At 43.6% G+C, this 14,262-nt stretch overlaps 1 protein-coding gene across 1 annotated transcript; it reads left to right on the forward strand.

Moving 5' to 3' along the window:
• Nucleotides 1-10,446: 10,446 nt before the first annotated feature.
• LOC148726662 (uncharacterized) lies at nucleotides 10,447-13,937 on the forward strand. The gene is made up of 2 exons (XM_088727637.1): nucleotides 10,447-10,892; nucleotides 10,939-13,937. Exon 2 carries the CDS (start codon nucleotides 10,995-10,997, stop codon nucleotides 13,920-13,922), a length of 2,928 nt encoding a protein of 975 aa, XP_088583763.1. The 5' UTR covers nucleotides 10,447-10,892; nucleotides 10,939-10,994; the 3' UTR covers nucleotides 13,923-13,937.
• Nucleotides 13,938-14,262: the final 325 nt, after the last annotated feature.

The following is a 14,262-nucleotide window of genomic DNA, read 5'->3' on the forward strand; positions in this document are numbered from 1 at the left end:
TAAACCGCAGATGGCAAGTTTAAACAAAAGAAATGAGCTGACATCAGGTTGCAGACATGTCAGGAAATTCCTGTTAAAGAACCTAACGTTACGATAGCGCGTGCAGTATGTTGCGCGCGCATCTATACATTGTTTCGTCTTTTAAATTTTGGTGGATTGTAACCGTTATTTCTGGCAGTTGCCTGACGATTGCTTCGCAAGAGGCATGAAACTCAGAGTTGCAGTAAAAGTTCAAGTAACCTAATTCTTGAGGTATAATTATATATATATATATATATATATATTATTAACCAAGCGCGAGGGTCGTACTGAGAGAATATCGGCCCGAGGTCTTGACAGTACGGACCTCGCTGCGCTCGGTCCGTACAAAAAAGACCGAGGGCCGATATTCTTTCAGTACGGTCCCGAGCAAGCTTGGTTAATAAGAGATTTATTACACGACTCGGGCAGTCAGAGGGCCCATAACTAAAATCAACCAAAGGCTGAAATTCAAAGGGACACAAGTACGGTATCATTCGGGACCATTCGGGACAGTGCCCGGTCCAATACTTAGAGAATATTGGACCGGCAATAGAGCCTTTTGATTGGTTGATTTTAGTTATTGGCCCTCTGACTACCTGAGTCGTGTAATAAAATCTGTTCTTTTATACAAAAATCTAACACCTCCTAACATTTCAATGTTACTTAGTTACTTGTCAGAAAAACATCACCATTATACAAGGTTCTCAGCGGCTAGCAATCTTTATCTTCAACATTCGAGAACAGAACATATCAAAAATTATTTTTCAACACTGGGTGTAAGGACCTGGAATAGTATTCTCATCCGTCTTTGTTCTCTACCAAAGCAAAAATTTTAAAAAGTATTGCATAGACAGCCACTGAATACTGTGATGTGAGAGGATACATATGCTGACGTCCGCCCTTTGATTAATAAATTTAGAAAAATATAGTATTTTGAGCTACATTTCCCGTTGTTGTTTTTTCGTTTTTTAAGAGTAGTTTTATTCTACTTGTTAGACGTCATACCAGATTGGTTTATCTGTAACTCTAACACTGTTATTCTACTAATCTATCTATGACTCTAATACTGTTTTTCATTGTTCGTTTATATGTTTACTCTCCAAGTCATTTTCTCAGTTCACTCAAACTTGTTATTGAATATATTTATCTAATGTTGCTGTTTTTGGGTTTTTTTTTTTTTGGTTTTGTTTTGTCTACTGTTCACAACTTTTATAACTCAAGTAGCAGTTTCGCCGTTCATGTTTTTCATCTTATTGCTGTCATGAAAGCACATGGATTGAAATGTCGAAATATCCTTTAGTCTCGAGGAAAACTCAGAAGCTTATTTTCACAGCAGTTAAGTTTACAAAAACAATCCTCTTGATTCACCTTGCATACGCCACACTATCCGCGACCGCCACACTTAAGTGTGGAGTTGAACTCAAACTAAAATTTACAGAAAATGTTATCTAAGTCTCCCATAAGGGAAATCAAAATACCAGAACTTATCCAACACATCCCAATAAAGATTATGGCTTAATCTGTCATTCTTGTAAGCTTTTTCAATGCCTCTTTGTAATCAGTTGTGAGTTTCTATGAAGGAAAACACCACTTGAACCTCTAATTCCATATTTGGGCAAAAATTGCCCCCTTCATTCCAGTTAAGTTTCTGGTGTAAGTTAATGTGTTACCACCTCATGGCTCAAATTATCTGTTTGCGGAAAAATATTTGGTAGTTTATTAAAATATTTCTTAGTGATGCTTCCTCTTGTGAAAACCATAGGCTACTATTGCTACGATCATCGCCAAAACTGCCACACCTCCAGCTGCACAGAGTACGATCAAACCAGGCTTGGCTAAAAAAGACAAAGAAATAGATAGCGTGGTGCTATATGGCTAGGCATAGATTACTCCATTAAACATGTTAGCAGAAAAGTGATAAGCATCTGATTAAGTGATAGCATTCGAAAAGTGATAGCATTCGATTTGATTCCTAGTGCATATACGCATGGGAGCACCTCTCCTTCCTTGTTTCCACATCAATTAGGAATTTGGCGTGTTGATTAGAAGGAAGAAAGGACCAAGATGAGCGCCAAAAGTGACTTCTGTATCCAGTTTCACAGCAGTCGTGTTGTACTAATGGGACCGAAAAACTACTTCAACATAAAAACTTCGGTATTAATGATGAAGGTATTGGCTAAAAAAAAAACGCTTTATTGTGTTCCGTTTCCCGATATTGTCGCTGTTCGAATTAAGTACTTTATCAAGACTTTCCGAGATATGAACCCAGGCCACGGGCGTTGCGCTCTTATCAGCCCACCATCCAGGATACCTGATCACTAACCATTAGATATAATTGCAGTGAGAACAAGGTACAGAAAACAGAGAGTGCATCATAAGCTTGCAATAATTTGAACTTGTTATCACAATGAGTGAAAAGGTCTTTTCGGTGATTAAAGAAATACCCTCGCCCTGATTGATCAATTGGTATACCATATCGTGCTCTAACAAGTAGTCTCGATAACTACGTTAAATGGTGGACAATTGCATATTAAACTTGCACCCGAGATCATGGTCATCTCCCTTTCCCTTAAATCAACTCAAGAGTTTCACTGATTTTATTTTCTTACCTTTTTTACAATCTTCTCCCTCAAAGAACGTTCCACAGTCCTCTTAGGATGGCTCTGAAATCTAAGTACACGGATTTCAAAAGGATTAAAAGAATATAATAACGCACAAGATGTTATTAAGCGACTATTAAATGTAAACTGTTTGTATGAAGACAGAATTCATTTCTACAACTCGTGCACGTATCATAAAATACTGATAAAAAGAGCGAAAAACCAAAACAAACAAACCATAAAAAACATGATTACATAGAAAAAAAACCGCCATTTTCAGCCGTTATTACGGGTCCTATTGGAAAAGAGAGACGCCAGACCTAGTAATTCCAAATGCAGTTAAGTTGGCCCAAGGTAAGGTTCATGAAATTCCAACGACCACCTCTTTAACTTCTATATCGCCAAGTTTTCCATCCTTCGCTGCCTATGTCAGCAATGCATCTACATTACTTTGACCAACAGAATCGTTAAATGTTGATTCCAAGTCAGCAATCATACTTCCGTGTCTACGAGATAAACAAGAAATCAAAACATTTTTAGTAAAGAACGACCAATAAAGAGCAGTGTGGTAGCACCGTATTCGAGTGGTTCGGACACTGCAGGACTTCCCCAATAAATATTCTAGCCCTCCTCTTTCCAAAATTGCCTCCTATCCTTTAAATACCGAAATGTTGATATTTTGATTTTACTCGTAAAACATAATTAACTTGGAAGTTTCTGATTCAAAGTATGCAAAAAATTTGAAAACCTATAACCTCAGTTTGAGCACCATAACACCAGCGAGACAAGTGCCTTGGAATTCTTTCATGGTCTGAGAGTTAAAAAAAAAGAAGAATATGGAATAAACCAATGACATAACTTATACACATCCATAAATATAATGCGTTGGAATTTCGTTTGCTGCTTTTGCTTCAATTTACAAAGTTAATTAGATAACTACAACCCGTATTTTAACTGTGATAAGTTTTGGGCCAGGAATAAGTAATAATAATTATAATTAATAATATTTATGGCATATACACTAAGTGCACTATGGCGCTTCACAATTCTACAGTAAATTATAAATAATATTTCTTAAAGAGAACAGTCTTTAATTTACATCTAAAAAGAGTGATCGATCCGCTATTCCTTATGTCAAGGGGTAGGGAATTCCAGAGCTTTGGTGCTGCAACCAAAAATGACCTGTCCCGATTGGTCATTTGATTGAATCTAAGAATCGTCAGAAGGCCCTGATCGACCGACCTTAAATTACGACTAGGTATATAATTTTTCAAAAGACTGTTAATATATGCAGGAGCTAAATTATTAAGCGATTTATAACAAATAATAAAATTTTAAAAATAATACGACTTTCCACTGGCAGCCAGTACAGTTCCGTGAGGATTGGTGTAGTACGTGCATACCTTGGCTTGCACGAAACGAGGCGGGCAGCACAACTTTGAACTGTTTATAGGAACTCTTTGAGGGAGAGGGCAGGTATGGAGTTGCGATGACGATAAAATCACAGAGCTACAAGTAAAAACTACAATAAATCATCTTAATGTCCAATTCCGAGTTTTGTGTTTATAACGACTGTCGTGCTACGAGGCATGTCGGTTCGTGTGACTTGCTGATCACATGACTATAACCACACGTGTAACGCGACAGAAGGGAAGGGTGGATTTAGAATATCAATAGACTAAACGAGATTTCTCAAACCCTTTATACCACTACCCTTGCGTCAACACACATATTCCCCTTACTTTTCTCCATTTCTTGGGATAGTGACAAGGCCAGATTAACGCCCCAATCTATTGTTGGAGAGGAACTCGGCTGCGTCTCGTGAGTCCACAACATTTTGACCACTGGGATTTGGAATATCTTTTTCGATAAGAGTAAAGACTATAATAAAGCACTGTCGATTTGTTAACTTGGCTAAGCTTGTTCTGCCAAGATGGTTGGATGTAAGCCTCGTTCCTTTTTCTGCGCTTTTATGGACCTCGGCTACGTCTTTGTCCATAAAAATACAAAAGAAACCTTCAGCTAACAATTTGTCCCGTAAGTATGTACCCAAAGCACTCACATTTCTGTCAATCTATTCGAAAAGAGATTTTCTCCCCAGATTTTCCAAGTCCTCGTATTCTGGTTTAAACTCTCTCTTTATTTTAAGTCCCACAACCAGATCTTTTTCTCTATTTCCTCTGTTAGGAGCAAACGAAGCATTAACGTTATATAAAGAGAAACCACATGGGTTGTACAGCCTACAGCGTCAAAAAAAAAACTGGACATATCAATATTTATGCCCCGTGTCGCAACCCTGCACGGGATCAATTCCTTGTCGGCCTTCATTCGAGGATTGATCATTCGGTACCAACAGTTCTTGCTGGTGACTTCAACGCTGTTTTCGATAGGGCACGGGACCGGCGTGTCTCGGACCCTGCCACTTCATCTAGAGATAGTTCCTCCTCGCTTGGTCATCTCTTTGACGCTTGTTGTGTAATCGGCATCTGGCGCTATCTCTTCCCTTCTATCCCGGGGCTCACCTGGACCAGGTGGGATGGGAGTTTGGCGTCACGTATCGATCTGTTTGGGGTATCATTTGCGTGGGTCCCATCAGTGTCCTCCTGTTCAATCTGCCGTTGTCCGTTTTAGGACCATCGTGGTCTGTTGCTGTCTGTGTCTGTTCCTGATGTCGTCCCACCTGGTCCAGGTTACTGGAGGCTAAACACATCGATACTGAATGATCCGGAATACTGCTAGCTTGTTAGGGAGGAGTGGAGCGCGTGGCGTCTTGCCGTCCCCCGCTTTCCTTCTCTCGCCACATGGTGGGATCGTGGGAAAATCCGGGCTAAGGGGCTCACCATTCGGTATTGTGGGAATAAGGCCCGCGTGACATCGTCATCAAGAGAGGCCCTAGTGCGCCTTGTCCAGCACCCTCAGGATAAAGTGGAAGGTGGGGTGACCTCCTGTGTAGGCCCATTGCAGTCGGCTCTGTCGGAGCTGGCTTGTTTGGACTCTCGTGCTGCAAGGGGGGCCCAAGTGCGGGCGAGGGTGAAATGGGTAGAAGATGGTGAGTCTTCCTCGCAGTTTTTTTTTCGCCTTGAGAAAAAACGTTCCGCTGATCGTCGCATCTCTGCGCTGAGAGAGCCTGAGGGCTCGATTGTCTCGTCTTCTGCTGCTCTTTGTGCTTCTCTTGGCTCCTTCCATTCCGGTCTTTATACCTCCTCACCTACGGACCACCGGGTCTAATCCTCCCTTCTTGGTAATCTGTCTTCTCCTCTCCCTCCGGATCATGCCGATAGTTGCGAGGGCCCTCTCACACCTTCGGAGGTCCCCGACGCGCTTAAGGGTTTGCGCAGAACAAGGCGCCAGGTTTAGATGGGCTCCCAATGGAGTTTTATCTCCGCGTCTGGGACGTGGTCGGTGCTGATCTCATGTCTGTACCCAGTGACTGCTCTTCTTCGGGTTCTCTTTCCCTCTCTCAGCGCAGAGGTGTGATTACTCTGTCTTTTAAGAAGGGGGATCGCCTCGATCGCAGGAACTGGTGGCCCATATCGCTACTCAATGTAGACTACAAATTAGCATCGCGTGCCATGGCCGGGCATCTCCTCCGGGTGATACATCTGGTGGTCAGCGGTGATCAGACGTGCGGGATCCCTGGCCGTTTTATTGGGGATAATGTCACATTACTTAGAGATGTGGTTAGTTATGCTGAGTCTTCTGGCACCCCTGTCGCGATTTTATCTCTCCACCACGAAAAGGCTCTCGACCGGGTGGACTGGCGCTTTATGCGGTCCTTACTGGTCGCCATTGGCTTTGGTCCTTCGTACGTCTCGTGGGTGGACTTATTCTACAGCCATGTACAAAGTGCCGTCAATGGGAACGGTCACTTGACGCCTTTCTTTGGTCTTTCACGGGGTGTCCGGCAAGGGTGTCCTTTATCCCCACTCCTATACGTATTGGTATCGGAGGTCCTGGCCTGTAGTATCCGTGCAGACCCTCGTATCAAGGAAATGTCTATCCGGGTGTCCTCCACTATATCCCATCTCACAGTACACAGATGATACATCGCTGGTCCTCACCTAAGACGCTTGTCACGATTCTGTGAACTCAAAAGGGTTGTTTATTGTGCGAACTCGACTGCCGCCACGTGTGTTGTCGTTGTCTCCTAAGTGTTCTAAATATATAGATGTTTTTCGGCCCAGTGGCGTGACCGTGTAACGCAATATCACGACATCTTCCCCTTTTTACAAAGTTTACCTTCAAAAGTTAATTAATACTTAATGTTTTAATGTTCGGTTTCGATCACTGTTCAAATCACATAAAATCGATAAAACATTGTTCTTCATTGAAATCATAAAAAGATAGAAACAGAACCCAACAACTATTTAGCGGCTCAATCATTCAATGTTCAGTTCATATGGTAATCCTGATGCCACAAAGGCGGTCGACGTCTGCGTTCTGATCGACGAGTTTCAATCCTTTGTGGCTCAAGCTCAGTTCCCATTTCATTTTCAGGTGGCATTCTCTCTGTTTTGGTTTCGCCATGGAACTCCGGTGGAGGAGGTCCTGGCTCTGTCAGATTTGGCGCCGGTTTGAGGGTAGACTCGGGTGGAGTTAGTTCTACCAGACTCATAGGTGGTGCTGTTTCCGGGGTCAGGCGCAGTTGCCGACGGTTGCGTCGGTATCGCCTGCCGCAAACTTCAACTTCATAAGACCTGTTCCCCAAGGCTTTCATGCAGGTCCCCAGACTCCATTCCTCCCTTCCGGGAAGCCGCATCCTGATGGCCTGTCCGCACTTTAGTGCCTCTAAAGGGCGAAACTTTTTGTTGTATTGTTGAGCTTGTCTTTTCTTGCGCTCAGCTAGTTTGGTGGCTGTTTCCTGGTGTGATGGCTGCCGCAGGAGCGTTTCATGGGTTGGTAAGAAAGTGCGTGTGCGGCGTCCCATCAGTCTCTGTACGAGTGATGTTCCTAGACCCTCTGTTGGGGTGTTGCGCCAATCAAGAAGGGCTAACAGCGGGTCTTGCCCATCCGCTTTCGCTTTCGTCATCAAGTTCTTGCAGGTCTTCACGGCATTCTCGGCGCGGCCATTTGACTGGGGGTAACGGGGGCTCGAAGTTCTATGTTCAAACTGCCATTCTCTCACGAATGCACTGAACACCGATGACGTAAACTGAGGTCCGTTGTCGGTAATAAGCACGTCTGGTATCCCATGGCGGGCGAATTGTACTTTACACGCAGCTATCACGCTAGCAGATGTGGCCACCTTAACCTCCTGGACTTCAAAGAACCCACTCCAGTAGTCGACTAGGACAAAGAAATGTTGTTGCCCAAGGTCAAAGAAATCGGCACCTAGCATCGACCAGGGACGCGACGGGATCGGATACGGTTGCAATTCCTCGCGGCACTGATCTGGCTGGTACGACTGGCAGATTGAGCATTTGGAAACAAAGTCCTTTACTTCCGAATTCATGAGGGGCCAATAGAGGACCTCCCTAGCGCGACGTAAACACCCTTCGATTCCAATATGTGATCGGTGAATTTGCTTTAACATTTCTTTTCTCAGGGAAGGGGGTACCAGCAATCGCTCCCCCAGGAATACTAGTCCCTTGTCTTCTATAAGCTCACTTCGTTTGTCATAGTAAGGCGTCAGCTCAGGGGTACAGAACTTCCTTGACACTGGCCATTCACCCTTGATTGCTCCGATTAGCTTTTGCATCACTGGGTCCCTGGCAATCTCGTTTCTGAATTCAGCGAGCCTGTATGGTGCAATCGAGAGGTATTCTGAATGATCTATCTCGGCAAGTGTACAGATCAGACTTGTATCGTGCTTGGAGGCTTCGGTGGTGTTGCGGTATGCTCGACTCAGTGCATCTGATACCCACATAAGTTCCCCTTTTTTATACTGCACATCCAGGGAGTAATTCTGGAGGGCCATCAGCATTCTCTGGAGTCTCTTTGGTGAGTTGTGTATTGGCTTGGTAAAAACTGCCCTTAGTGGTTCGTGGTCAGACTCGATGTGTACAACTTCGCGTCCCAGTATGTATTGATTGAACTTGTCGGTTGACCACACTATGGCGAGGAGCTCTTTCTCGATTTGAGCGTAACGCGTTTCGGTGTCGGTCAGAGCTCGCGAGGCAAAGGCAACGGGCTGACCCTTTTGCATCAGTACTGCACCTAGACCCGTTATGCTGGCATCGCATTGGATTGTCACTTCTTCAGTAACATCATAGTATTTCAGTACCGGGGCCTTGGCCAAGTATTCTTTGACTGTGGTAAATGCTTTCTCATGCTGTGCAAGCCAACACCACTCGACGTCCTTGTCCTCAAGCCTTCGCAAAGGTTCTGTCATGTCGGACAGGAGTGGCAAGAATTTGGCCAGATAATTGACCATCCCCAAAAACCTCTTCAGGCCTTTCACGTCAGTCGGCGGTGGCATATCCAAAATAGCTTCAACTTTGGCTGGGTCTGCCTTTAGACCATCAGGAGTCAAGAGGTGGCCCATGAAACGCACTTCGGTTTGAGATCTTTTCAGCTTGAGTTTGTTGAGCTTGAGGTTCCACTCCCGGCATTTCTTGAAGAACGCACGTTCGTTCTTTTCAAGGCTCGAGTTGACCTCTGAGTCAGTTTCGCCAAATCCAGCGATGAGGAAGTCGTCAGCGATAACTACAACTCCTTCTAAATTTTCTACGAATTCATGCATGCGTCGCTACCAAACTTCAGGCGCACTTGAGATACCAAAAGGCATGCGGGCCCATCTATAACGCCCAAAAGGCGTATTGAACGTTGTTAGGAAACTAGAAGCATCGTCTAAGAGGATTTGGTGGAAGCCATCCTTGGCGTCACAAAGCGTAAATTTCTTGGCACCTGTTAAGCGGGAGGCCACTTCATCGATAGTCGGCAACTGGTAATGCTCTCGCCGAATGGCACGATTTAAATCTCTCGGGTCAATACAGATGCGTACTTTGTTTGGCTTCACTATGGCCAACATGCTGGATACCCACTGCGTCGGTTGTGTTACTGGAATAATAACTTTACGATCAACAAGTTCGTCCAGCTTGTTTTTGATGCGTGGACGCAAGGCTACTGGCACTCGCCTCGGTGCGTGGACAACTGGTTGCGCCTGTTCGTCTATGGCTATTTTGTATGCTCCCGGTAGGGCCCCTAATCCGTCGAATACGTCCTCATACTCTTCGAGCAAGGAGGCCTTGGGACACTTGACGTGTAATGCTAGGACGTCACAATTATGCAAACTCACAAAGCCAAGATTGAGGCTGGTGTTCAATGATAAAATCGGTTGATAGTCTCCGTCTAAGATGTTAAACTCCATTGACCTCCGCTGTCCACGGGATCACACAGGCAGGGTAGCTTTACCAGCAATTTTGCGGCGATCCCCTGTGTACGAGACTATTTCCTTTTGGCATGGTTTGAGGCGATGAAGGAGGGTGTCCCCAGTGATTTGCTTGTATAATTGGGCCGGGAGAATGTCGCACTGCGACCCAGTATCTATTTGAAACTGGACTTCTGTCTTGGGATCTGGCCCATAAATGTGGAGTTTGACCACTGCCAATTTTTCCTGGCCTGTGCTCTTACTAGTAGTGTTATGGAGAGCGCCCATATTTTTCTAGAGTGCGTTGCGTTACGTAATTATTAAAAATAGAACGAAGAAGTTTCCAGAACATTTAGTCATGATGACTAAGCGAGAACTTTAAGGAGAACCTTCTAGAACCGTGACTCAGCATATTTTTGTTATGATGTAATCATAGTGTAATGTTTCTAAAAATAGCAATATTACAGATCTCTAAAACATTCTAGAACTTTTCTGAAAGATATATAAGGAGTCACGCTAGCTTAAAGAGAGAGGCCTTTTAGTGAGCTATAACTGCTGTTGCGAAGAACCCAGAGGAGCGAGAGCCGGACAGAGTTGTTTACTGGAATTGAAAGCCGTGTGGAAGGCTACGTGAGAGAAAGAATTACGGACGTCGACAATTTGTTAAAGATTTTCAAGAGAACTGTGAGTTGTGCGGTAGTACACTGAGATTTAAGTGATATTATTTGTAAAGGGCTCTAAGTTATAAGGATACTGATTGTATTAGTATTTATATCGCTCCGTAGCTAAGTGAAAAAGATAGTTATTGTACTGGTTGTCGATATCGCTTCGTAGTTATTACGTCAGTCAATAAAGTAGTTGAGTTGTACGAGTTATATCTTTCTGGCGGTTTGGAAAATACCGTAACAGAAATTGGGGGCCTGTCCGGGAGCGAATTTTGTGGAAGTGTATTTAGAGCAGAGGTAATTGTCCGGGAGCGAATTTTGTGGAAGTGTTTTTAGAGCAGAGGTAATTGTCCGGGAGCGAATTCTACAGAAGAGTATTATAGTATTCAGTAATCTTATATGATAAGCTTAAAGATGACGGATTTTGATCCAGAGAAGTTCATGTCAGAACCTTGTGAGGACACGTTTTACGACTTAAAGAAGGACGAGCTGATTTCGTTAGCGAAACATTTACAGTTAGAGGTTAAGAAAGCAATGCGAAAACACCAGATTCAGAATATCATTGTTAAACATTTGGTCAGTTTACAAGTATTCAAAGAAACAGTTTTGGAAGCATTTGAAACGTCTGATTCGGAGTTAAAGAAACTACAGCTTCAGTGGGAGTTTAAGAAATTAGAAATGCAAGAGGAAAGAGAGATGCAACTGAAGAGAGAAGAAATGGAAAGACAAGAAAGACGAGAAGAAATGGAGAGAAAGGAAAGACTGGAGAGAGAGGAAAGACAAGAGAGGCTAGAGAGAGAGAAATTGGCATTTCAGCATGAAATGGAAATAAAAAAGTTAGAGGTACAAATGCAATTAGGATTAGTCTCGGGTAGTGAAAAGCATAGTGAAAATTTTGATGTTACAAAGAACATTAGGTTAGTGCCTCCATTCCAAGAAAAAGATGCTGATAAGTACTTTTTGCACTTCGAGAAAGTAGCTAGTAGTCTTAAGTGGCCTAAAGAGTACTGGGTTATGTTATTACAAAGTGTATTGGTTGGTAAAGCTAGGGAAATATATACACAGTTAAGTGTAGAACAAGCTGCAAGTTACGACGAAGTTAAGGATCTTATTTTAAAGGGTTACGAGTTAGTTCCTGAGGCGTATCGTCAAAAGTTTAGAAACTATGAGAAAGTTAGTAGTCAAACCTACGTAGAATTTGCTAGGAGTAAGGAACAGTTATTTGATCGTTGGTGTCATTCACAGAAAGTAGATAAGAGTCACGATAAGTTAAGACAGTTGGTATTAGTGGAAGAATTTAAGAGGTGCATTCACAGTGATGTCCGAACGTTCATTAACGAGCAAAGAGCAGAAACGTTGGAAGACGCTGCACGGTTAGCAGATGAATTTTCGCTGAGTCACAAAGTGAACTTCATGGAAAAGCCCCGTCAGCCTAACAGTAGATTTCAGCCTCCCTCCGTATCACAATGGGTTGGAAGCCAGCGGAGTAAACAGAATGACGGAGCACCTCCCAAACAGAACCCTGGTAACCATTTTACAAATCGTTCCAGCTCCACCTCGCCAAGACAAAACAGGTTTGTTCCAAATAAGCCCATCAAGCCACCAACCTGCTATTATTGCAGAAAAGAAGGTCATCTGATTTCCAGTTGCCCAGAAAAGTGGAGACCTGCGCAAAAATATGGTGTGGAGTCGAAGCCCAACGGATTTGTTGCCAAGCCGCCGCCTTCATTTTCTGAAAGTGAATGTACACCTCCGCGATTTTCTCGAGAGAAGACCCAGACAATCTCTACAAATGACGTCAGTGGTTCGTCTAAATCCGTCATGGATATGTTCCAGCCCTTTGTTCACGATGGCTCAGTATCATTATCCCGTGATATGACAGATTCAGTACCGATCAAGATTCTAAGAGACACTGGAGCCTCACAGTCTTTGCTATTAAGTGACACGTTGTTGTTTTCTGAGAAATCGTCCACTGGTGCAAGTGTTTTAATCAGAGGAATCAGTTCCGAATATACCCCAGTGCCGCTCCATACAGTTTTTCTGTCGTCAGATCTTGTGTCTGGTTCTGTGAGAGTTGGAATACAATCAACATTGCCGTTCGATGGAGTACATCTTATCCTTGGAAATGACCTTGCAGGAGACAAAGTGGTCATTAATGCTGTCGTTACAGAGAAGCCTAGTTCAGAAAAGTCTCCAGACCCCGTCGAGAAGATAATTCCTGGTCTTTATCCTGCATGTGTAGTAACGCGAGCCATGAGCAAGAAGAGGAAAACCAGCGATGAAGAAATTGCCTTAGCGGACACCTTTATCAGTCGAGTTTTTGAGGATGAGCAGCCAAGTCCCTCCCCTTCTGAGCCAACAGAAATCCTACCTGAGAAGAATTTAACAGATCAGTCTGAGAAGATGTCGACCTCTCAGCTCATCGCTGGACAACGTGAAGACCCAGAAATTTCGCTGTTGTTTTCAAGAAGCGTCAGTGAAAACGAAGTATCACAGAACCCCACCTGTTATTTTACAAAGAATGGAGTGCTAATGAGAAAGTGGAGACCGCTCGATGTTCCAGCTGAGGACGAATGGGCTGTTAAGTACCAGGTTGTTGTCCCGAAAACTTACAGGCAAGACATTTTAAGTATGGCACACGAGACTCCCCTGGCTGGCCATTTAGGTGTGAACAAAACTCACAGGAAGATCTTGAATAATTTCTATTGGCCCAACCTGAGAAAAGATGTAGCTGAGTACTGTAGGTCATGTCACGCCTGTCAGATGGTTGGGAAACCAAACCAAACCATTCCAAAAGCGCCACTGCAGCCTCTGCCAGCCGTTCAAGAACCATTCAGCCGTGTAATTGTTGATTGCGTCGGACCGCTACCAAGAACGAAGTCTGGAAATCAGTTCTTGTTAACCATCATGTGTGCGTCCACCAGATTTCCTGAAGCCGTGCCCCTGAGAAACATCAAGGCCAAGACTATCGTCAAAGCTTTAACGAAGTTTTTTACGCTGGTCGGTCTTCCTAGCGCTATCCAGTCTGACCAAGGTTCTAATTTCATGTCTGGTATTTTTCAACAAGTAATGCACGAGCTTGGAATCGCACAGTATAGATCATCCGCGTACCATCCTCAAAGTCAAGGAGCTCTTGAAAGATGGCACCAGACTTTAAAGAACATGATGAGAGTCTACTGTTTCCAAACAGAGAAAGATTGGGACGAGGGAATCCACCTATTGCTGTTTGCGGCACGCGAGTCCGTCCAGGAGTCCCTAGGATTTAGTCCGTTTGAGCTCGTATTTGGGCACACTGTGAGAGGGCCTCTTAAACTGCTTAAGGAGTAATTATTGTCAAGCAGTAGTGAGTCTATTAATCTTTTACAATATGTTTCAGACTTTCGTACTAAATTATTTAGAGCTTGTGAACTAGCTAGAGACAATCTTAGTTCTTCTCAGAAGTTAATGAAGAAGAAGTATGATGTAGACGCTGTAGAACGTAGTTTTAAGCCAGGTCAAAAGGTTCTTGCATTGTTGCCAGTGCCCGGTAACACATTGTATTCTAGATTTTTTGGTCCTTATGTTATTGAGAAGAAGTTAAATAACCTTAGTTACATAGTAGTTACTCCAGATAGGCGTAAGCAGACGCAATTATGTCATATTAACATGTTAAAGCCTTACGTAGAGA

The sequence above is a fragment of the Stylophora pistillata genome, chromosome 7 (genome assembly GCF_964205215.1).
Source record: "Stylophora pistillata chromosome 7, jaStyPist1.2, whole genome shotgun sequence".
NCBI lineage: Eukaryota > Metazoa > Cnidaria > Anthozoa > Scleractinia > Pocilloporidae > Stylophora > Stylophora pistillata.